General features: G+C 43.2%; 1 protein-coding gene across 2 annotated transcripts in view; it reads left to right on the top strand.

The window, feature by feature from the left end:
- The first annotated feature begins 3,688 nt into the window (after window positions 1–3,688).
- Window positions 3,689–25,508, top strand: part of KCTD1 (potassium channel tetramerization domain containing 1) — a 101,333-nt gene continuing 79,513 nt past the window's right edge. The window contains exon 1 of one of the 2 annotated variants that reach the window (XM_086740757.1): window positions 3,689–3,736. Coding sequence is in view for 1 of the 2 variants with exons in the window: in XM_086740755.1 (XP_086596881.1) it covers window positions 3,850–3,858 (9 nt within the window). In the remaining variant the exon portion in view is untranslated. Of the gene's footprint in view, window positions 3,737–3,827; window positions 3,859–25,508 lie in introns of those variants that run through there. The other variant, XM_086740755.1, reaches the window with a different exon arrangement.

The following is a 25,508-nucleotide window of genomic DNA, read 5'->3' as shown; positions in this document are numbered from 1 at the left end:
AAGCGCAGAAGAGATGCTATTGCATCGGCAACTTCACTGTTTGACATGGTCTGAGCTTTTCAATCCATTTCACAGTTAAATAACAAAATCTATTTCTTCAAATATCGCATCAAAATGTTACCAGCAATAAAGAAAAAAAATACATTATTTCCAACATTCCTTGGGGAAAACAAATCTGAAGAAACTATGTTCATAAATCTGCTCCTTCAAATGCAATATAAAATCCTTTCTATTTTCCTAAAAAGACAAAAGAGCCGCTGACAAAATATCTAAGGCAGGCAACTGTTGCTAGCTTTTATTTCCACACCTAGCTGCTCTTCTTAATACTTTTGAAACAAGATTGCAGCACATGTGAAGCCTATGGAACTGCAGGAGGGAACTTCCAGAAGAAGATTGAGCTGACATGAGGGCCTTTCTGAGAAGAGCCTCTGTACTTTTTTTCCAAACAGGATTACAACTAAATCAGAAATAATGCCCTTTAGCAAGTGGACATGTATGATCTGCAGCCGTTGGAAAACCTGCCTCTTGAAAAGCTGCACTTTTCCAAACTGTTAACATCGATACCACAAAACTACTAGAGTTTTCCAGAGGCTAATTATGAACAGGTGATGATTTGAGGAAAAATTCGGAAATCAAATATTGAGCTCAGTTTGAGCTCATTAAGGTTGCTGTTCAGCATTGGTAAAATATTTATAATGCACAAACACAGTGTATTTTTATGTAAACCTGTTTAAAAAAAAAAAGATAACTCCAAGTAAAACAGAAAAGAATTTGGTTTAATGTGTTCTCCTTTGTATGCAAACAACCTCCGAGCAGTTAATAAAGGTAAACCTTGCTAACTTATTTAGATATACGTGGCAGCCCTTATGAGTTATATTGATCTCTGTGAAGTCTCCCAATGACAAAAACTCATCCCTAGATCAGAGCAGGGCCACACCATTCAGGCCTGAGTTAAGGCAAGGAAGGCTGCAGATGCTGAAAGCTGTGAGAAAGGAGAATAAGCAAAGCCAGGGTCTTTCCTCTCCTCTCCTGGGAAAGTGCCATGGAAATGTTTAATTTGCAGGTGAAAAGAGATGCAGGTGGTACTTCAGCATAGCGGTTAACATCGACTTTTTTTGAGAATTCCTCCATTTTATTCACGTGGGTTTGTATCTTTGACCACCCTGTAGAGGGAAGGACCAGACTGCAGCCCCATCGTGATATGACAGTGAACACTTGGAGGCAACAATACCCACCCAAAATGGCTTGCAGCTACTCCAGTGGGCATTTGCCCTACCCCACGAATGCGATGTGAGGCTTAAGCCCATGATTATCTGACTCGGAGATGAAAGTTTTACCAAATGAGCCATCTTGAGTTAATAAATACATTTTCTTACTTCTTAAGAATATACCCCTTTTCTTATCTAGTGCTGACATCATTTGATAAACTCATTGCTGCAGGTAAAATAACAGCACAAGGATATTTTTCACATTTTTAAAGGATGCTACTTGCTATTTTTCTTCACCTTTCTCCACAATAGCCACTTGCAAGTTTAAAATTAAAATTTATTCCTTTACTGATTTTTTTTTTCTCTGTATTATGCAGGTCGCTAATGAGTGCCAGGCTGCTGGCATTGCTTTGTTTATTTATTAAAAAAGAAGAGCAGTGAAGCATTTAAAACCGTCACATACAAAGAGCCATAAATTTTTTTGCGGTGACACACTGTAAGACACAAATAAAGTCAGGTCAAGAAATACATCTACTGAACTTTGTAAAATGTTCATTTCATCTGGCAAACTTCAAAAATTTTCTTTATTGCATTTTAATTGATAAGCCATGAGAATTTTTATGTTATTAAACCAGATTAAGCACTTAAAAATTACTCTGTTGCAAAAGCTGCCTACCATTACGAAGGGCTGTAACAACCCTGTCCCACACAAATCCAGCTGGAGAAGGTATAAATAGTTGAAGGGAGTTTTTTCTCTTGGATGCTATTGGTTTTTGGAAGAGTATTAAAAATAAAATTTGAAGGTGAAGCCATGTTGAGTGTGACTTGGTGCATACAAGTGTGTGGTTACTTAAAGTTCTTCCTTTTAATTTCTGTCAGCCGTTCCTGGTTAATTAATCTATTTAAAAAGCATTCGCAAATGGTGTGATTCCTACGTGAGATGCCCTACCACGTTATTATGCTTATCATTGGAAAAGAAGAGGAAGGGCAAAATGAATGTACTGGGTTGGATGTGTTTTTAAGCGAGAGAATTAGTCATTCCTTAGGCTGCAGCAACTGCCTTAGGAGAAAAAGGCGATTGTTATATTTTCCATTGCATTCTTTAAAATACCAAAACCATACAATATAAAGCTAATTGTAGGTATTCGCCAGACACGTCTGGTTCCATTCAGGGGCTTTATCGGGCAGTTTTGGCCTCACAGCCTGGTCTTTTTCACAAGAAATGTCAGCAAAATCTCAGAATTAATGGACTGTGAAGTGCTTAGAAACATATCGTTTCACAAAAGTATACCGCGAGGATGTGACACTAATGGGAGGTGACCCACGGCTTTATGACAAAATAGCCCACTCTTAACAACAACCACAAAAAATGAATACAGCTTCCATGCACAGCAGCTTTGCACAAAGCAACACAGAATGGAGTGGGAGGTGAAGGATGGTAGAATAAGGGAACCCTGATCAAGAATAAGATTGGTAATTTATTTGGTTATCCCGAAGAGCTGCAAACTCCCGGCTGAAGAAAAGGGAAAAGGCAAGGCTCCTTCTCAGCTGGATAACTGGAGAAGGAAAGTTAGCAGCGTTTGCGAGCGATGTCACATGAACATGGTAAATTCCTGGATTTGCTTACATGGATTTGTTTCCTTTTAATTTTGCTGCTTTAAAAAAAAAAGAATTAAAAAAAAAAAATGCAGTGCAACTCCTTCAATCTTTTTGCAATTCTGCATGGTTGAACATTTGAAATGAGTTTGCGTATCACCCCCAGGCATTGATTCAGACTTGATTGGGGCAAAGCAGACTCCATGTGCTTATTTTTATACACGTCATTTGGGAAGTTATATAGCCAAGGGAACAGAAAATGTGTTGCTCCACTGCCAAATTATCACATATCCCCCGATCAAAACGGGAGGTGATCCTAATCAACAAGTTGTGCGACCTTAGTGCAATGGCAATGTCAGGTCAGCTCGGGAAAGTGAAGAGACAGACCTAAATAAAAATAAAAAGAAAGAGAGAGACAGAAAGAGAGAAAGAAACAACCAACAATCCTTATAATTATCATCATCTGCTGCTTTTCCCTCTTCTGGCAAAGAAACACTCCATCCATTTGCAGAAATCGCCCGCGGAAACGTTACATCAAAACTAATCACAACGATTAAAATCAGCTTTTCTGTGCAAGAGGAGAGTAAAAAGCAAGTTGGAGGCTGGAATGAGACTGTTTTTTCCACCAAAAAAAATCCGAAAAAAAAAATACACGCGATATATATATCTCTATCTATATGCACGTTTCGAAGGAGATCAATTTTATGCCCGTGTGATCAGTTAATTTAATTTAACTTTTATTTCGGAGATTGATTCAGACTGGAGGTAGAGACATGAGCTAATTGTATCCTGATCCTTGCCTTGAGGGGTTTCAAAGCCCTGGAGCAACTATTCTCTGTATTTTGCTCTGTCTACCTTAGCCAAGCTATTGCATTTCTCTCTGGTGTAGCGAGGAGAGCAGACCGCTGCCGGGAGAGAGAAATATCGGAAGTGTGAGTTGGGGGGGTGGGGGGAAAGGGGAGAAGGGGAAAAAAAAAAAAAAAAAAAAAAAAAAAAAAGGAGGGGAAAAAAAAAAAAAAAAAAGCGGGACACTTTCGCGGCTCCGATGTTCCAGGTAAGGGCTGCTCGGGATTGTTGTTGTTTGCAGCGGAGGGTGCGGAGGGACTCGGGCGCCGCTCGCTTCCACGCATGTGCCGGGCGCTCGCACCCCGCGCGGGGACGCGGCGCGGCCGCCTCGCCCGCCGCGCTCCCCCGCGCAACCCGCGCCCCCGCGCAGCGCAGCGCCGCGGGGAGGCGGGGAGGGAGGGAGCGGGAGGTGGGGGGGGGGGGGTGTGCTCCTCCTTTCCCCACCGCCTCTCCGAAGAGGGGGGACTTGGGGGGCGGTGAGTGCGCGGAGACGGGGGGGGGGGGGGAGAGTTATTTAATTTAAATTTGTCTGTTTTCGCGCGGGGGCTGCGCGGCTGGCATTGTTCTCCGCCGGGCTACAGGAGGGGGCCGCCATTGTGTGTGTGCGAGCGGCAGCGAGCGGGAGGCACCTTCCCCCCCCCCCAACCCCCACGCCGCCGTCCCTCCGCGGCGCTCCCCCCTCTCCCGCCCCTCCGGAGACCCCCAGCCGCGCCCTTTGTTGCCGGGGCGGCCAAGGGAAGGGCGGCCCAGCGGCCTGTTCCCCCACGGGGGCCGCGGGGCAGCGGCCGCCCTTCCTCCCCCACGGGGGCCGCGGGGGCCGAGGCGCCGTTGCCGCCAGCAGTCGCGCGCGGCGGCGGCCGTTGGCGGCGGCCGTTGGCGGCGGCTGAGGGGACTGAGGCGCCGCGGCTGTTGGCGGCGGGACGGCGGTTGAACCCACCCCCGCGTCGTCGCCGCCGCGGGACCGGCTGCCCTTGCCCCGCCGTCTCAAAAATTAGACAAAAAAAAAAAAAAGCCGTTCGCCGCCTGTTTCCAATCAGCGAGATACAAGTTTATTCGAGCATGCCCCGCGGGTACCGACCGTGCTCGGATTGTTGGGGCAAATTAAAAAATGGGGGAAGCGCGTCTCCCTTCTGCCGAGAGACCTCGGCGGGGGAGCGCGGGGGCAGCTCCGCCCGGTCACCTCCGGCATCGCCTGGTGCGCGGGCGGGGGAGCTGGGGGTTGGCCGTGGCAGGCGGGCACTGTGGGGCTGATGGCTCTCGAGTGATTTTTTTTTTTTTTTTTTTTTTTTTCCTTCTCTGTCACAAACGCAACTTTCCGTCTTCACCTTCCCCCGGGGGCGGCTTGGCTGGGGGCGGCCGGGGGCTGCGGGAGGGCGCAGCGGGGAACCGGCCGGCTGATCCGAGGAAGTTGGTGCCTTACGCCTACCGAGTCAGGGAAAAAAAATAAATAAAACAAGCACAAAAAAAAAAAAAAAAAAAAAAAGAAAAATCCTAGGCAGTGTAATTGGTGCCGGTTGGGTTGAGCAGAGCCGGTGGAAGGATGCTCGCCCCGCAGGTCGGAGGCACTCGGCGCAACTTCCCCTCGCCTATCCATCCAAAATGACTGCGGTGAATTCGGTGTATTAATTGCGCCCGAAGCACGGCACAAAATGTTCCAGCACACGCTAGAGGTCCCTCTCAGAGCTGTCAGGCGTTCGGGTGTTCTCAGGTTGGGTTGCTCTTTTTTTTTTTTTTTTTTTTTTTTTTTTGGAACAACATTGACTATTGCTGCAAATACCAGCGCAGCGCACGTTATTCAAGTAAAGGTGAAGAAGGGTTTGCGACGCTTCTGCTTGTGCCCTTGATGCGTGGGCATCCGTGGGCACGCGTTCCCTGCACTCTGAAAATCGAATCGAACCGGGATTAATATCATCCAGTGATTTATGAGTTTTGTTTGAAATATCTTCGCAGTTTGTTGTTCTTGGGGCCAAGTTCCAAATTTCGCCCTTGGTTTTTCTCGTGTGAATCGTGCCGTGGAAGTAAGCAGGGTAAAACCAGGCTATGGCCAATGGTTTTTAAAAGAGAAATATGCAAGCAGGCAAAAAGCCAAGTGTTAAGATTATAAAAAGTGAAGGAGATGACTGAAAACTATTGATACTCAGCAATTTTCATATCCAAACCATGTTATGGAACTAACTAGTCACCCCAATCGTATTACAAGCAGTATTATCACCATTTTACGGATGGAGAAACTGAGAAATAAAAAGAAGGTCACTGACTTGCCTAAAGCCATATAGCAAATAAAAGATAGATCTGGAATCAGCTAGGACAGATTTAGATCTCTTGCTGATTTGCAGTGTTGTAACCATTGATTTCAGTGGAATTCTTCTGGGTTTAAGTCAGATTCGGACCTTAGGTGTTGCTCTGTCCCTTAGAATTTCTGCCTTCATCTCAATTCCACTTTGAACATGACTGAATCAGATGCATGATTTTGGGGAGACTATCTAGTGTACATCTAATTTTTAAAAGACAAATTACTGTGAAACTTTAAAACTATGTTGGCTTTTCGCTTTTGATTTTTTTTTCCCATTGCAGATTCATCTGTCACATCAGCATAGTTCTCTAGTTGGTTTTTGGTATTGTTTTTTTTTTAATTTCCTCATGTCTAGCGCAGCTTTTGTTACCGGTTTCTGAGAAGCGCTTCTTCCTAGATGTCTCTGAATGAAGCCTTCAGTTTTAGGTCAGAACAACCTGAGAACAAATTATTCTGCATGAGGAAGACTTCCATTCAGTGTGGATCTCACACAGACAGAAATGAAAAATTGCATGACTATCATATACAAAAAAGGCAGCCTTTTGCCTGCATAGAGCAAATGCTGTGTGTAGAAGACTCATGCACATAGGCTCTTTATTGGATTATGATAAGTTTATGTATGGAGAAAATGTGAAGTGAAAGGAAATATTCACTGATCATAACAAATGTGAGTACTTTATTCAAAGTGGGGTCTCTCACAATTAATAAAATATCAAATCTGCCAGTCACAGTCAGACAGCATTTCACATGAGCCCAGCTGGGAAAGAATGACAATTTCTGCTCTCTGTATTCTGACTACTTTAGAAACATTTTCAGGATACCACAAAACAGACACAGATGCACAAATTGTGATTATGGGGCTTTACTGTTCATTTATTAATGTGTGCTGGTATAGACAAACTGCCACCGCCAAAGCATCATGTAAAGTTCCTGCTTTCATGTAACCAGTCATCAGCTGGATTTTGGAAGACGCTGATGCTTCAGGGAGCTGATAGTTACACAGTATTGCTAACACCCCTGCAACGAGGGTCCGACCCCCATTGGAATGTGTGGGGAAGCAGATGCAGAACGTGGGTGTAATTAAGAATATTTCTCTCCCTTCCCCCAACTGGGGCTCGTATGTTTCTGAAATAGAAAGCCTTTAGGTGGGAATTAGCCCCACAGAGTCTATGTGGTTTGTTTAAAATCGTGTACTGACTCCTTGGCTGAGCCAAGTTTTAAATGCCAGAGCTTTAGCCCCCTTTCTCATGGTCCATGCAGCAAACCACTGTGCCTCGCTTGGAATATGTGTTCAACTCTTCTCTGGTACCAGAGGAAAAATAATGTTGATCAGAAGCAAATTTTAGCAGAGATGCCTGCTGTTACTTATTTTGGATCCTTTTACAAGGCTGCAGCAGAGCCAAGTTGGATCTCCTTCCAGGAAACAAATTTAGTTATTTGTTGGTTTTTTTTTTTTTTTTTTCTGACAGAAACATAATTCTTACTTTAAATGGAATATCTTCTGTTGGTCTGCATTGCACTTATGTTTTCTTTTTACAGCCTGGGTAAAATTCATCTCTGGTATGGTGCCATTGACTTCTGTGTTGTTTCACAAAGAATTAATTTGCCATCCTGTGTTAAAATACAGATTTCTGTTGTCCTACTTTCCACAGAATACAATTTCATTTTTTTCAGTTTGAAGGAGAGAAATATAAAATGCACATCTTCATTTTTATTTTGTCTGCCTTTACTACTTGTGCAGGCTGAGTTACTTCTTCTTTCACTACTTCTCTGGTAAATTCACTTTAAAAAAAAAAAAATATATATATGTATGTATATATGCCCAGTTAGAGAATGTCTATAGGTGGGAGGAGAGAGTAACTACTATCTTCCTAGCTGATAACACCTTCAAAAAACTTTCATGTATGTGAAAGCCATTAGCACATTCCATATTGATGATGCATGTTGTAGCTTTCATAATCTGGGATTCTCTAATGTGTATTTTAATCATGGTTTTGATCCAGAAGTCAAATAAACAACATCCCATATCCAACCAACCAAAGCTGATGCTGTTGCGCATTCAGTGGTTGTAAGCCCGTGTTTATGAAATGAGTGGCTCACCCGATAACCTTTTCCTGATAGCTCTTCATCTGGCTGTCTGCCCCCACCAGCAATGGAAGTTACCGGTTTGATGTGGTTGGCAGGATAGCGCAAATGCGGCTTTGCAGGTGGTTTGTACGTAGCCAAAGTCTACGGGTGAGGGATGCAAATCTTAGAAGTGCTTGTTGGGGTGGAGGACAACTCATCCTGACAAATTATTTAGTGGCTTTTACTCAGCTGGTTTTCCTTGCCCAGCACATTCATGAATAAGGAACAGCTTTATTAACAAAAAAAAAAAAAAAAAAAAAAAAGTAACCCTGCACAGCAGGGCTGCCCCAAGATGATAGGGAAATGAGTTCTGTCTCACCCAGGTTAACGACTCTTTCCACTTCTGATTCTCAAGTGAGACCTTTACAATTCTATTTGTTCCCCCTCAGCCAGCATTGGTGGCTTGGTTCTGGCCCAAACCTCAGGTTCAGTGTAGGCATCTATGGGTTTTCCCATGAAAATAATCACTGGTGTAATTCAGGATGATTTGCCGGACAGCTGACACCCAGGACTGTAACTGGTGGTACATAGGCTCAGGCGAGTGCGCCCTGCTCCTGGCTCTGTGATTGTGGTTGCCTCTATCAAACAGGCAGCTAGTGCGGGGACAAAGCTGGCTCCTACTGCTGTAGCAGGTTTTTCCAGACTTCACCTGTTATAGCTTTTAGTTCTCACAGAAGAACTGTGAAGGCATGTTGTGATTTGGTTAGGCAGAAATGATGGGAGGTTGTCTCAGGTGAGGTGTTTCCAGCAGACATGAGGAATTATTAATACTTCCCCATCCCTGGAAACATTCAAGCCCAGTTTGGACTGGGCTCTGAGCAACCTGATTTGGTTGGAGATGTCCCTGCTCCTTGCAGGGGGGTTGAACTAGGTGACCTTTAAATGTCCCTTCCAACCCAAACTATTCTATGATTCTTTGAGTCTGTGTAAGGCACAGGTAAAACTTAACCTAGAGCACGGTGTGGTGGACTTAAGCTGGAACCATGACTAGAAAGATAATAGGGGAATGGAGTATCTGTCTTGTGAAAGGAGATTAGAAGAGGCTTGAATGTCCACGTTAGCAAAGTGCAATCTGGGAAGTGAGATGACTGTTCTATGTGGATACACACAGGTAGTAAATCCCAGAGAGAAGAGAAGTGAGTGTTCAAGCTAAAGGACAATAAATGTGGGTATAAACTTGCCCTATGTAGGCAATAGTTTCCAAGAACACTTTCTGATGCAGTACCTAGAAGGTTCAGCATTGAAAGTGGTAATAATTAAATTTGGTAATACTCTGCTTTGGGGATGTGTTTAAAACCTGGGTTACTTGGAGAATATAAAAAAAGCACTGCCAGCCCGTTACCTCAGGACCTTACCTGCACAGTACTGTGCAGGCTGCACAGGCTACAGTTGACTAAGTTTCTTCATCAATTTCTGTCAATGGAGAAAAGGTTTCATTTTTCTTTTTTAAAGAAAAAATACATATTAAAATGTATATATTAAAAAATATGTCAAAAAGCAATTTGAGATTCTTTTATAAAACTGAAACCAGACCTTTCTCACACCTGAAAACCACTATTTATTTTGAATTTTCATTAGTTAGAAATTTGAAAAATACCATCTGACAGAAAAATGAAAAAAATAACCTGAATTTTTCACAGAAAAAAAAAATTCCTCAGTCAATGTCTGGTTTTATGATCAGTGAAGAATTTTCATAAGTCTCTGTCAGTGGGAAGGATTTCTGATTTGCTTTTTTGATAGGATCTTTCATTTCTTCTCAGTTCCAGCTGCAAAACTGTTTCTTTTTCTATAGTTCTTATTTTTTTTTCCAAGTTAGACATTTGATGCTTACAGTTTTCCTCTTATTTATTTACTAGGATTCATTTTATTTTCGTCATGCTCTATAACAAAGAGAGGAGAGATTTAATAAAGAAACATGAGCAAAGAGCCCTTTTCTCTTTTCCTCACCTTCTTACAAACATTAACTTGAAAACATCCTTTTTATCATCCCATCAAACTTTCTGCACACTAGTTTATTTGTATACCCAGCTTATAAATCCTGGTGGGGAAGGATCGTTTCTCCTGCTGCAGCAGAGGACTGCAGGTATTCAAGAGATAATTAATAATAGCTCCTGCTATTAGTGTTGCCAGAGGAGCAGAGAGAAGAGAGGAGAGGAGTGGCAGACATTGAGAACAAATAACTGTTGGAAACCAAAGCATCCAGGGGCTGCTAAAGTAGCTGAAAGTTAAGGCAAAGTGCTCTTATGAAATAAAACCAGCTTTATTTCCCTGTGTGAACTGAACCTGACAGCAGCATTAGATGGAAGAGGTGCTTTGCATATCATAGAATCATAGAATCTTTAAGGTTGGAAAAGACCTCTAAGATCATCAAGTCCAACCATCAATCTAACATCACCATGTCCACTAACCATGTTCTGAAGTGCCACATCTACCCGTTTTTTTTTGATACCTCCAAGGATGGTGACTCCACCACTTCCTTGGACAGCCTGTTCCAGTGCCTGACCACATTCAGTAAATAAATGTTGCCTAATATCCAATCTAAACCGCCCCTGCCACAACTTGAGGCCATTTCCTCTCGTGCTATCACTAGTTACTTGGGAGAAGAGGCCAACACCTGCCTCCATGATATATGTAAGACATATCGTGGGAGTACAGGCCCATCAGCATGATCCCACAGCCCTCGAGGGAGGGAGGTAGGAGTGCCGTGCTCTCCCAGACCCAGAGGAAGGAGTGAAATTGAGGTCTCTGACTAAAGTACCAATGCCTGTCTCCCCAGGGTGTACTGCTTTCTAAATAACCCAAGACTCACCCAGAGATTTAGTTAAGATGTCCTAAGAGAGATTGATGGTCCATCCGTTCAGCACCGGGGACCAGTGCTGAATAATTCAGGGGATGGTTATTATTTCTGTAACCTGTTATGCACCCGTTATACCAAACACTTCTCTAAACACTGAAGAGAGATAATCCATGCACTAAGGACCACTCACACAAGGTAAACAGACCTTCCTAGCTTGCCACTAACAGGCAAATTTGACACCATTCATCTGTAGCAGCGTGCTTTGCTGCAAGTGATATGGCGGGAAAGGGGTTAGAAGCAGTGGAGTTTGGAGGTGTCTGCAGATGTGAGCTGGGGGGGAAAGAACGAGACAGTGCAACCTTCCATATCCTTCAGCTTTTCCTTACAGTGGCATCTGTGGTACAAAGACAGCTTGGGATTCCTGGAGGCAAAGTGAGAGCGTGATTATTGCTATTAGCAGGAAACTGAGTTTCTAAGCCTGTGGATGCTGTTCTGAGGAAGAGGCTTCCTGAAAAATGTGGAGGCAGGAGTGTTCCTATTTTGGGGACATATGAGAAAGGAGCTGCAGTTTTTGCTGGGCCTTCTGCACTCAGGCAGGGGAGAGTCAATCAGGAATAAAAAAAAAGTTAGCTCTTTCTTGGGGAAAAAGGTGTTTTTTTTCAGGGAAAAACTGTAGCTTTGAAGAAGTATTTTCTTTAGCTCAAAAATCTGTATTTACAATCTTTCCTTTTTTCCTTAATTTTCTTGAGCTATTTACATCAATGTCCTGCATCTGAGAGTTCCACAGGTTGCTTAGAGATAAGCTGGAGGGTGATACCAATATCCATCTGTAAGCTAAGGCCTTTTTAAATTCCATTAGGTGCCTCCTTGTTTTATGAAGGGCGTCTGATTTCTCCTTCACACTATTCATTATTTTGTATACCTTAATTCTGTCATCTTTTACTGTTTTCCTTTCTAAATGAAATAGTTCTGGTCTTAATCTTTTTGTTTAGAAATACCCCCACATGTCTCTAATCATTTTTGTTGCCTCTGGCTATGTAGTGTAGTTATCTAGCACTCCCATCATTGCATCTCACTGGATCTTTTAAAGCTAGTTCCAAAGTCATCAGCGTGAAGGATACTGAAGGATGGTCGTGTGGTTAACGTGTATCACCGAGAGTCCAAAGTTCTGCTTCCAGATGTCCTGCCCTGTGACCTTGGGCTAATCACTCAGCTGCAGAGATCCACAGTTTCCCTTTTAGTCCCAGGAAACGGTCTGGGGAAGTTTCAAGCAAAATATGTTAAGTGTTTCTCCGTGCCTGGATGGAAATTATTATAGAAGCACAGCCATATTTAATGCAGTAGTTTCGATTATTTTTCCACAAGGCAGCTGCATGTGTGTTGAAATTTGTAACTTCTCTCTAACTGTTTGGTTGTATGGTACTTGACTGTTTTCTATTTGTTACACTCCTCTGATATTGGGTTCCAAACAAATTCAATTAAGTAATTTCTCTTTGTTATTTTATGATGAACTTCATATGGAAAGTATGAGCTACAAACGACTTGGGCCAAACAGGCACATGGCTTTCATGCGTCCGTGGGGACTTGGAAAGCCAGCACGGTCCTGCTGAAAGCGAAAAACAGAATCAAAATCTGACTTTTTACATGGAGGACATGGCCCATTCCTGGGAGGCACTGGGTACCCCTCACTCCCACTCCTACTTGGCACATGCAGGATTAAGACTAAGGTATTGCTGGCTTGTCTCCAGACCAAATGAACTAATTATCCACAACCTGTCAGGACTCTCACAAGGAATGTAAGACTCACCCATCTGGTTCCCTCCTCTGACATCTGCAACTAGGTCTGGCTGTTACATATTTCTAGAACCTCTCGCTCTCCAAAAGCCCATTTCAGGTCTGGGGCACCTCACTGCCTTGGTGTGTCATTCAGCGCCCCATCGTTCTGGCAAACAGGAGTTCGGAACACCGCAGCCGGGTGTACACTCCCAAGCAAACGCGTTCCCAAATGCAATCACTTGCTGCACAATGGTCATGGCTCAAGCACCAAGAAAGGAGACCTTTGAGGTGTCTGATCTATAAAACATGGGGTTTTTTTAAATGTCTTGTGCCACAAAAGGTCCTAAAAGAATACACTTCTCTAGGATCTTATTCCAGCAGAACAGGAAAAGCAAGCTGCTTCGATATTTGTAGCATAAAGCTAAGGATAACTAAATTCTCATTTAAACAGCATTGTTTTCTGCTTGTTATCCTCCTAGCCCTGTACCTCCTTTTTGCCTTGATGTCCCTCTGTCCTTCTGTAAGCAGATAGCCAGCTGCTGCTCCCGTGAACACCCGAGAAGGCACTGCCCGCTCCTTTTGCTGGCTGGCTCAAGCCTCTGTGCACCTTCCCGTGCAAGCCCCCAGAAGTTCGGTGATCTTCTCATCTCTTTGAAAAGGGGCCAATACTACAAGATGCTCCCGATAAACCCAGTCGTGTCAACAGGCCTGTTTGTGTGATTAAGGATAACGCATAAGGATGCTCAGGGATGTTAGGGCATCAAGCATCTTTGCAGCTTTAAAAGGGAAAAAGGGTGGCTTGGCCTTTGATGGGGCTTGGAGGGTTTTGTTTCCCTTATGCCTTATAGCTGGCACTTTGTCAGAGCCTTCTGCTTGCTAGCATTCCCATGACACATGAACATGCTCAAAGAAAAATTTCGTCTGAGGAATCAGTGGGCTTCATTAAATTTTCAAAGTTTAAAGCTGTGATCCTCTTTGCCCCTCTCCATGGGCAACTGGCCCTGCCAGATTCTGATTGCTTATGTGAACATTTGATAAATCTCACTGCGGACTACATTTGCTCTTTCACCCAAGCAGTTATCACATGCATTTCCCTAACACTTTAAAATTATGCCTGCCAAACATTTTCTGATGTAAAGTTAAAAGTCATCTATTACTGAAGTGATTTTTCTGCCCTCGTGGGCATGTTTTTCTTTCTTTTTCTTTTTTTTTCCTCGTGTAGTTCAGATAGTTTCAAGCTCTTTTAAACAGGCTGCCAAGGGTCAGTTTCAAAATACATGTATTTTTCCAATTTTCTGTGCCCTAAAAATATGTTGGTGCTATTCTTCTCTTTTATTCATCTCCTTTTAAAGCTGAAGTCAAGTGAACATAATGTTGCCTTGCTGCCAAGGCCACAGAGAACTTAATACAAACCTGGACATTGCTTCTTCCTCTCCCATGCAGGTCTCAGTCCTGCATTTACATCAGGAAGGACACTGTTCCCGAGGACATCAGTTAGCCACAGCCACAGTGCTGGAGTTGGTGACAGTCTTTCTGAAGTGACCTCCACTGTGTGCGGTGGAACTCGTGCCAGCTGTGCTCCCAAGACGTCCAAACCCGGCACATGCCTTGAAGGGTGTGTCGGCTCTCACCGGGCTGCTATGGCAGCTCACAGTGAAGGGAAGCGGGTTCTTGCCCAGAGCACAGCTGGGATGGGACCGGTCAGGCATCCACATCTGAAACGCCCCCAGGTCTCCTGCTCTAAGCTGCTTTGCAGTGCAGTGGTTTGGTGTTTTTTGCCAGCCCCTATATGCAAACCATTTGCTTGTTTCCAGAGCCTTGCCTGACCCTTTCCTAATTTTTCCCCCTTTTCACCTCCTGTACAGATCACACTCCTGCTTTCAGTGTGCAAGCAGAAGGCAAGATGTCACTTCTTTCCTCCTGACTCTCTCATTTCCCCCCTTCTCGGTGCTCCTGCCATTTTTCTTTAAATGCTTCTTTTCTTCCTTTTGGTTCCAGAGCTGTGAGTGGTTTTTGAAACTGATTAAAGCAGTTTGTCCTACCATGGCAGGGAGATGCTAAAACAAAGCATGTGTGTCTGTTGGTTTTAAACCAGGATTTTTCTTGCTCTTTTCCCAGTTTCTTGTTTAGCAAACATGGTTAAACAGGACCATGGTGTAAAAAAAGCAAAGCAGCTCCTCCCTTCCTGGAGAGCACTAGCCTGATAACACATCCAGCTTTTTTCCAAAATCCTGCTAGTGCCCTTGAACTTACTCAAGCGTGCTGCAGCATCAAATGATCTGACCAATCTAAATTTGTGTTTTGAAAATGCATTTGCCGCTTGCCTGTGTCACAACCGCATGTCATGCAATATCCAGAAGTGTAGAGACTTGGGTCTGGGCCAGTCTTAAATAAAGAAGCTAATGTAAATATTTGCCCCCCTCAGTAAAATTCAAGAAACCCAAAACATCATACAAAGCCTTCTAGGGTGGAGATAGAAATCTAATAGCTAGCTAGCACTTAAACTGCATGTCAATTAAAATATAATCCTTCAAATTTCTTGGATTTGGAGGGAGGAGAGGGTTGGAAAGAGGTACAGAGAAGGAAACGAGTCAGAAGTGAAGAGACATTACGATCCTTAGCCTCAACATGGAACTACTTAAGCATACCATAATTGCATCACAGAAGGTATGCATACCCTGAAACCAAAAAGGAAGCAGGATGGCAAGAAAAAACAAACACAGTATGATGAACCAAACAGGTAACCTTCAGGAAAAGGAAGTCTAGCCCTGGCTAACCCAGAAGAAAGGAACGTAAACCAGCAATGAAAAATTAAAGATGGGAAACAGGAGGGCAGAGAGGAAATTTCAAGTGCAAACAGACACATTTCTGCAAACAAATGAGAAATATAAATATCTGAAAGAGAATTAATGGATTTGCTGGACTGAAGGGGCAATTAAAAAGTGACAAAGGATATTGCAGAGATTACATTATATTCTCCTGTCAGTCTTTACTGATTGGAAATACATTAACTCTCTACATGTTTTATTTAATTCCTAAAGATGGAGGCCTGTCAAACACTGAGGTATCAGAGGAGAAACTGCAGGACTGACATGCTAAAGTAACAAACCTCCCAGAGCAGATGGCATCAATCAAGGCTGATAGCTGTTAACAAAATCATGCAAGTTTCCCTTAAAAATAGACTGTTCTGCTATACCAAACCAATGGAACATGGCATGTATTTTACTTCAAAATCAAGATCATCTCAGCCACTTGAAAAAGAAAGAAAGGTTGAAATATAAATTAGTGAGATATAAAACCTGCGTATGAGCTTAATGCTAAGCATGACTGGTCCAGTAACAGAAAAGCATGCCTTTGTTAACTTCCTAAGAATACCTTAAAGTATCTCGATGAAGCCCTGGATTATGCAGAAGCACTTAATATAAATTTTAGAGGAACTTTAAAAAAGTCTTTGGTAACTTTTCCCATAACATGCTGTTAAGAAAATCTAGCGGTCATGAGGTGAGGTGTAAAATTCTGCCCTAGCATCTGTTTTACAGAAGTAAGTTATTGCAGGAAGAAAGAGTGAAAGGTTAGCAAGGATGGCACAGGATACCCATAGGTAGACCCTAGAGGTGATCTTTGGTGAATTATCAGAACAATAACCTGGGACATTTGGAGGTAACAACATTGTCAAAACTGTCTGGCCCCCTTGGTCACCCAGGGCAAAACAAGACTCTGAAGAGTAACTTGGGGACCCAAATACGGTTATGTGAAGAGAAAGATGACTTTAATTTTTTACTTTAGTGACACAGAAAGTGACAAATGTGAGAAGAAATATTTTGAGTTCTCTGCATACACCATCAGGTTATGAAAAACCTCTTAAAGCCTTCTTTTATGTGTCAATGAGAGCAGAGCAGTGGTGGAAGGGGCAGACCGTGGTGCCAGGTTGCTGGAGGCAGAGCTGCAGAGGCCGCAGACAGCACCGAGACCCGCAGGGTGGTGAGAGGGGGCTCCTCTAATGCAGCCGGGCTCCTTGCCCTGTGCCGGGGGGCTGGCCAGGCCCCGGGGGGTACAAAGCCTGGGCTGCAAGGAGAGAGCCTTTGGGCCGAGTGAGCAGGTCTGGTGTTGGGAATTAAAATAAGTTTACTTAGAGAATGTTAGAATTAATTGTGTGATGGCTTAGATGTAAGCTAAATTAGAATCAAGTGTGTTTGCTTGAAGTTAGGTTGAACTGTAGCTTATAGCTTAGCATGAGTAGACCTTGTTTGAAACTTAGCGTAAGTGAACTTCAAATGAACTCTGTTCGTTAGCATGGCTGGCTAAGCAGAGGAGGTAATAAAGGAGCACAGGACATCCTACTCTACAAAACAAAGGGAAGCAAACCCACAACTCAAGGTGAAAAACAAAGACCCTCAAAACAGGCAGCAGATGATGAAGGAGACCTTGGTAACTTTTACTGAGGGGCCCTAGGGGCCAGTCCAAGCCAGAAGATAAGGAAACTAAAGACCAGCTGCAAGCTTTGAAGATAAGGAGACAGCTTGCCTAGTGACCCAGAGGGGACTCGATGGGTAGCAAGAAGCCCCCAGCCTCTGAAACCCTCTTGGACCAAGTGTTACATGGGCAGAGCTTTAAGAGGAGCGAGAAGACCCCAGCCCTGAAATACCATCAGAATAATTGTTATGTGGGCAGTGCATGAAGAGCGCATGGTGGGTGGGAACTTAGATTCTGAAGAGTGTAATTGTCCAGGGGTTTCTTGTTCTGGGTCTCTCACAGGAAGGGCCCAGCTTGAGCTGAAAAAAACTGTTATGTGTGGCAAAAGCCAGGGTCCAAACTCTTCGTTACAGTTGGAGCTAAGTCTGTAAGAGTCCTGGGAAGGAGTTTAGGAAGCAAGCGGGTCCAGTCTGAATCCCACGACTCAGCAGAAAGATCTTCCCAGACTCTTCTTTAACATCTGCTTACTCTGTTGTACAAAAGGGACCTAAAATGGACAAAACCACAGAGACATGGAAAGTCACCACCTGGCTGTGCGAGAGCTGGTTTATTTGGAGAGAAGACCGAGAAGATTATAAACAGAGACCATATAACAAATACAGTCAAGACAAGAAATTGTGTTTAATTTTACTCCTTCCTAATATTAGGAAAAAGTTTGTGCGACAGCGTTAGTTTGTAACAAAGAAACGGATGTTTTTCCTGGAAGACTCTGCTTTTCTAAATTTCTGCCCAGAACTGGCTGCAGCATCACTCCTGCCTGTTTCCGTGTGTGTTTCCTTATCTTTGCAAACTGAAAGAGCCAGAGTAGTGTTCTCACAAAGATCAGAAATACAATAAAACATAAAGCCAGCAAGTCTAAAGCTGATAAGAGGAATTATGTTTTGATACTGAATGGAAACTCCCTGATGCAGTGCATAACTGACAGCAAACACCATTCAGCTCAGCATGGGCTGGCACAGCGAGGTTCATCTGGGCTGGTCCCTGCAAGAGAGACGGGAGAGAATGCTGTGCAAAATTGGACTTAGTGCCCTACAACAAAGGTGTGATCCATTTTTAAGGAGAACTGTACTGGACCCTTCATGTAAAATTAGTAAATTTTGTAATCCAAAGGTTCCTTTTGCTGTTCTTGTGTATTTTCCTTCCCTTACTCCTGCAGTGGTCATGTTCTGCTGCAAAATTGCTAATGAAAAATGTTCAGTTTGGCATGGGTTATTTGAAATTTTGTCAGTCCTGGGGTCAGAAAGAAAGAAATGGAGAGATACTTGAATAGGGAGAAATTTTAGTTTATGGAAATGAACAGGACATGATTAAAGCACAGAATAAGCTTCTTTCATCTCACAGCAAGTACAGTGTTTGTGGGATGTCAAGATTATGAGTTCCTTGAAGGACTAGAGTTCAAAATACTCATATTTGTAATTTTGCGGCTAGTGGCACTTCAGGGTCCAAGAGTCACCAAGGAAATTACAGAGAAAGAAATAATTTAGAGAAGAAACTAAAAGTTTATTATGACACAAATCACAGTGGAGGAACGCAATATGAATTTTGTTCCCACGTACAGCACATGCTTTAGTCTGCAAGCTAAGAAGTAATAATACAAAACCTCTCTGCCTAGCCTACAAATCTACAAGTAAAATCAATTGAATTTTTCCTCCTTTCCCTGGTAGTAAAGAGTGACAGTATGGGTACAATGTAGGGGACTTCAGGGTGATATTGCCAACACTGATTTTTTTTCTTATTTAGCTAAAAAAAAATGAAGGTCATGTTTTGTCCTTTTTAATCACTGACCCCAGTGGACGCTTTGTTCTTGCTCTTACAGAGTATTTTATAAGAAACTGCATTTGAAAGCCCAGTATTTGACTTCAGTTCTTGTCGAACAGGACTGATAGTCGTAGATGCAAAATTGCTGACTTGTGAGAGTGCCGAGATGCCAGGTCTTATATGGGCCACCAGAAAATAAGAAACATTCAATATGTGATGAAATTCCTACTTCCCTCTTTTACAGAGGCTGCTAGGGTAACACCTATTGCTAAGTGCACATGAGAACGGGAGAGGAGAAAGAGAGCAGCCAGATCACAGTTTTCTCTTCTGTTCTCAAGGGTAGATCATGTAATGTCCATAGGTGGGTGCGCATCTTTAAATATATTCTGAGTATTAATGAACTTGGCATTCATGTCTGCCAGCCACAAAATAGGAATCTGTGAGCTGCTCAGAGCTTCCTTCGCTGTGCCAGGGTTCCCGTGGAGGTTGTCAGAACCTCGTAGGATTAGACATACACTGAACAAAACCTGCTGTATTCAGCTGTGCATGGGGAGTTCCCCTGTTTCCTTGGTTATCTATTACGTTTGCAAATAGAAGTTCTGCTGAAGGCTTTAGTAAGTGCTATCAATAATTTCTTCAATCCATAAACTGATCACTGAGCAGAGTAAAACTGATTGCTAGATATAAAGTGCAACAATGTCCCAGCAGAATGGCAAAGAGAACAGCAGGAGTCATTGTCCTAAGGCAAAGAAAGTAATACCAGGGTCTGTCCAGAAGTTAAAACTGAGCAGGTGAAGCATCCCTTAGTCACATGTGGAGGAGGAAAGGGCTGTTTGTTGCACCATGCATTTATGAAAGGTTATGGGTAGGCAGTATAACAGAGAGAAGTGCTTTTGTGCTCTGTTCTGACAGAAATGAGAGAAACAGGTGCCCAAAGGACACAGATTTACCTGGAGAGGCAGCCATGGAAATTGTGAACATGTTTCCGTTGTGCTCAGGAGAACCTGCTCTTTTGCTTTGAGCAGATGACACCAAAGGTTAATTTAAAATGATGATTATTTGAATAGAATAACCACAACGCAAGGTAATGATAGTCATGATAATGGGCACCTCTTCTGCTGCATTTTTTTGTCAGCAGATTTTAAAGCTTCTGTTAAAGGAGGTGTTTAACTTTGAATGCATTTTACGGAGAGGGAAACTGCTGCAGAGAAGATGGAGTGACCTATCCCAATTCAGCCAGGAGGCATTTGGCTGAGTCAGGCATAGAAACCAGAGTGCCAGCCCGATGGGGAAGGCTTCCTAGAACAACATGGAACCAAGGAGAAATGGGAACAAAGTCTCTGCATTTCAGCAGTGAGAAGCACCAGCTGCCTTATTCACCATTTCTTTAGAATATTAGTACACACATTTATTTTTTTTTAACTATGAGTATTTGATTAATTACTGAGTTGGCTCTGCAGTTCCTCTACAGGATGAAAACAAACACTTAAACAAGCCTCTCCTGCCAACCCCACCCAACACCTACTCAGTTACAACAGATGGATGAGTGCCACAGACCAGATGTCAAAATGATACCAAATTTGACACTGCACAAGAAACTGTAGCACACTGCAGAAAAGAACCGCTCCCACGGTATCATTATTTAAATGCCAGATTGCACTCATCCCTGTTAGAAGTGGCATGCACAGAACCCAGACAGCAAAGCCTGTAGTCACTGCCACAACCTCTTGAAATCTTTCCACCCTTTCCACCTTTTTTAATAGTCTTCCCTAAATTTTGTCGTCTTCCAAGGGTGGGAAGGTTTGCTAAAAAATGATATAGAAATACCTGGCTGGAGTCCAACAGGGATGGGCTGACTGTCTCCTTTCCTTGGAACAAATTTGATTACACCTGCTTTTGTAGTGCGTAGTAAATAAGGCCACTCAAGGTGCTCCTTGCTGCCCTTGGACACTAGCCTTGAAGGACAGGTGGTCTCTCTTCTGAGATACTGTCTGTTTCTGAAAGTTGAAGAGATCCAGATACAGCATGGACAGGGAAATATATGTGAAGAAGGCATAAACCTTTGACGTTTACACAGGTGGCAGTTTCATTCAAATATTTTATATAAAGTTGCCCGAATTTACTACATTAAATCTGAAGGCCTTGCAGGTTGGATAGATGGCCCAGGGTTACTGGGCTTTCCAAGGAGATTGGTCGCCCTTGGTAGTGTTGGACAATGTCCGAGCCAGGTGAGCTCCCCTGGAGCTCTGGAGCATCTGTAGTTGGTACCACAGAGTTCAGAGGTGCCTGAGGTAAAAGAGGTGCCTCTGCAGGCCTGGTTTGACTTCACTCAAAGCAACAGCCTTTGGAAACAGACACTTGTACAGTGGGACTCATATGCTCCTTCCTAGAGAGTCTCAGCAGTCCAGACAGGAAACATGTACAAAGCAGTTGTCCAACGAGAAAAGTTCTGTCAAAACTGAAGCTTTTTGCTAGAATGCATCTGTTTGGATGAAATTCTGAGCAGGAAAGGTTTCTCAGTTAAACTGAGGGTACAAATGACCTAGAAATGCCAAAAGTCTGCTAATTCAAGCAACTATATGGGACAACTTGAACACCTGGAAGCTGTATGAGAGGTTCCCCACTCCGAACTGTGAGTGGTTTTCATTTTGTCCTAATGAGGATTTGAAACAACAACATCTTATGGAAAGTAAATACCGTGTCCCAGACATAGTTGTAACTGTCACTGTCCCCATGCTGGAAGAGGAAGGAGAGCAAGTCCAGAGAGGACCTCCATAAAGGAAGTTTTGCATAGAGGAGAGGAAGTCCAGAGAGATCATGGCTGAAACTGTCTACTAATTTTAAGTTTGAGCTGCCGGGTGTCTATCTCTTTTCAGAATATTTAGGATTTTTGTAGCATTCTGCCCCAGTTGTATGCAAGGAGTTCTTAGCTCTTTCACAAATGAGATCTCTAGTGATTCAGGTCAGGCACTCACAGCATAAAAAAAAAAAGAGGCTCTTGGTGTCCACTTCAGTTTGATATCAGTGATTAGTCCAGTGTCTTAACGTAGGAACTTTGTGGCAGAGTCAGGGATAGAATCAAAGAATGTATCTTCAGCTCCAGGCAAATCTGCAGACAAACTCTCAGACTACAGATGCCTATTCAATGAGTCCCATCCATCCTGGGCGCAGAATGAGGCAAAGGCCCTGTAGAAAAAAAAAAAAAAAGAGGATGTGATTAGATCATTAAGTGCAAAAGAAAATGTGGCAGTAGAAGAAGAAGCATAGCCATGCTGGCTTTGATCTAACTAGCAGGGGAATGATTTTATTGTAGATGTGGCTGTATGGAAGACCCCAATGTTGGGTGACTTGCATTAATGTCACACTCTTAGTTTGCTGAGCAAACTTACCATATTCTCTTTGTTGGCCACAAACTCTCAGCAACATAATAGATTTAGGATCCATCCTCAGATCAAAGCTAAATCATGTTCCTGCGGCTTTATCATGTTCTCTTTATTTGCAGCGTGCTCATGGATCACACAAGGCAGGCATGACCTGAAATACCAAGGCACTACATGTAAAATAATGTCTGGTCTTTGGCAGCAAAGTCAGGAATTGTACAGATTTTTAGTATAGTATAGTATTTTAGTATTTTTGCTTTTTACCACTGTGAATTTTTGCTTTTTGCCACTGTGCAATCTTAAAGAATATAATCTATTTAAAAATTCTTATAGTATATCTGTGTATTCCTGCATTTTAGAGAAACCTTGGTATTATGTCCATAAGGCACAGGAATTAATCCATGTTAATCATTAACTGACTCCAGAACAAAGGCATGTGAATGAAAATTCTTTGTGGATATTGGACCTCATCGCTGTGTTCCCATTGGAGCAGTGACCTCACTATTTTGGCTTGTATCATATTAGCACTGCCTAACACTGTGGAAATTGAGGTGCCAGAGGCTTTTAAACATAGTTATTGACTTATGTGTGCTTTAATAGTGTTTTTTTATGTCACGCAATTTTGGAAGACAAAGGTTTGTAGCATGTCACTCTAATTCCTAAGATGGAAGCAGGATCCATGATGTATCCAAGATCAAAGAAGTGATACCCATTTGTAGCTGCACAGTGCTGGGGTGGTGGTGCTCCCATCAGAAAGGTGGCTTCTGTAGGTCATCTTCACAGCAATGCAGCTGCATAATGGCAATGAGACTCTATCAGTACAACCGTTGGTCAAAACAAAATGAAAACTCTTCCATTAATCAGTCACATTAGTAAAACCACCAAGAGTAGGCAAGTCCTGAAATGGTGCAAGGAAGCCTAGTAACAGAGAATGGAAGAGACCTGGAAGGTCTTTTGGAGGTCTGTAGTTGGTCATTTGTACTAGTTGATCAGCAGATCACTGTAGTTTCTTGTAGTAAATATTTTCTTAGCGGCAATTATGTTTAATGAAGTGTTGGAGAGAAAAGAGAAAGTAAAGAAGAACACCATGCAGTGTATATCAGTTCTCCAGGTCATGGTGATAAAAGTCCAAAGAAGGGGCATAGAAGAGGGATGGTCTGAAGACAAACAGGAGGAAGGAAAAAACAGTGGAAGTATGAGTCAGAAGAGAACAAATCAGGGAATTACTTGACAGCTGAGGTAGATGAGAAGTGCCAAATCCGTGTGTCTAGACTGCCCCGAGTTCCCACTGGAGCCCCCAAGAAAGAGTGCAAATCGACGTTTCAATGTTTTCCATCAATGCACTTTCCATCTCGTAGTCTGTCCCCGGAGCCAGTTATCTAACCCCCATCATCTAACAGCCCTTCAGGAGCCCTGCTAGGTGGCAAGGGAAAGGAGCATCTGAGGCCGTGGTTTCTGTGGCCGAGAAGACTAATTTCCCTTCATTTAAAGATTTATCTTTTTCACAGTTCTAAGGATGACTGCTCAAACGTTCTTAATCGTGTGTGTGCTTGCCTGATGGGAAACGTGCAAGAGCATTTGGGGACTGTGGCTTTGGTACATGGCAAATGGCAATTAACAGAACAAAATCTGCCTCCAGCAAATTAACCTTGCACAGAATTCTAGAGAGTTTTTTTCATTGGTTTTGAAGTTACTTTATTTGCTGAAATGCGGGAAATTGAGGTTATAATTTCAAAACATTTGTGGGAATGGAGTCCTTCTTCCCTGCCATGTGCACTTATTTTTCAGTCCTTCTTTCCCAGTTCTGTTTGCCTAGGCACTGGCCTGCATCCTTGCCTCTGTGTTGCCTCTGATGTCTGACTCATTATGGCAACAGAAGCGTCGATGCCAGGCCCAGAAGCGGTACTTAAAAACCTGCTATTCTCTCTCCTTCAAGCTCAAAGCTAACTCAGTTTGTGGCAAATGACAGAAATGCAATCATTTGGCACCTTGTCCATGCATCATCTTCAAAACATAGGACCTGTCTCCTCCACTTTTCCTAGTCTTTTTCTGTTTGACTAGACTGTCATAAAGACCACTAACTCTAGGGTTTGGAGTTTAATGCTTTGGAAGGGAAATGACTGGTTTATTGCATTCTTTCTCGGGTTGCCAAGCCTCTTCCCCCACCTCACCTCCCAGTATATTTGCCAGTGCCTCATATCCAGGAATGAAAATTCTCAGATTTCAAAGGGAGAAACAATCATCCGTAGCCCTTGTGTTTGGGATGGAGAGTGAACAGATAGGGCAGTGGGAGAAGAGGAAGGCAGAGCAGGACTTAAAAACAAATGTAATCTGAAAACTCGAACACAGAACTTAAGTGAATACTCTCAAATACACTGTTTTAAAAAAAAATAATCAAGGCTTTTTCTCTTTCTTCATGTTTTGTTTGGGAACATCTTGTGGTCATGAATGCTCGAGATTGGCAAGGGCTGGGCAGTGTTGCACCCAAACACTTGCAAGGACACATGGCTGAAAGCACGGAGATTTCCCTGTGTGGAGGAAGCGGGAGATCAGTCCTGGCAAACTGCTGCAGCTCTTGGTGCCACCTTGAGTAGAGCACAACGGCTGTCTTGTGCCACATGCGAAGGTGAGGAGCTGGAACGTCTTGAGGAGGCAGGCAGGGTTATACAAAAATGGAGGAACTTGGAGAAGAACGGGGAGGATTATCCTGTCTTTCCCACAGATACTAGCATTGTCTGCCGCAGCTCTTTGTATGCCTCCATAGGAACATCAGAGCAGCCAGGGATTCTCCCAGAGAAGTGTGGAAAGTCGTGCAACCGAGAGATACAATCACAGCTCAGAGAGGAAGTGGTTTTTCTCCTCTTCTGCTTTGAGGCTGACTGACATGCAGTTTTCTCCCACCAATTTTCAGTGGATTGCAAAGGAGGAGAGAGAAAGCAGAAGGAGGAGGTAGTAAAAGAGATGTTCAAGATAGTTTTGCGTATCAGCCCAGTGAATATTCTATTCCACCTTTCCCTGTCTTTCATCTTCCTGATCCCCACCAACAGAAATCTAGGAAACAGTTCAGGCAGCCTGGGCATGTATCTCTGCTCATTCCTGAAGGAAGAATAGATGGTGAAGGAGAGGGTAAGGGAGAAAGAACAAGGTGATTTGGAGAGAGTGGAGGACAGATGAGGAGAGGAAGCATTGTTCAAGCTGGGACTGATGGGCAGTATTTCTGTTACCTGGGTGTGATGTACAGGGAAGAGGGGAAA

Source organism: Chlamydotis macqueenii, chromosome 2 (assembly GCF_036417535.1).
Source record: "Chlamydotis macqueenii isolate bChlMac1 chromosome 2, bChlMac1.mat, whole genome shotgun sequence".
Classification (NCBI taxonomy): Eukaryota; Metazoa; Chordata; class Aves; order Otidiformes; family Otididae; genus Chlamydotis; species Chlamydotis macqueenii.
The sequence above is the reverse complement of the archived record's forward strand: the minus strand, read 5'-3'. Positions and strand labels throughout refer to the sequence as shown.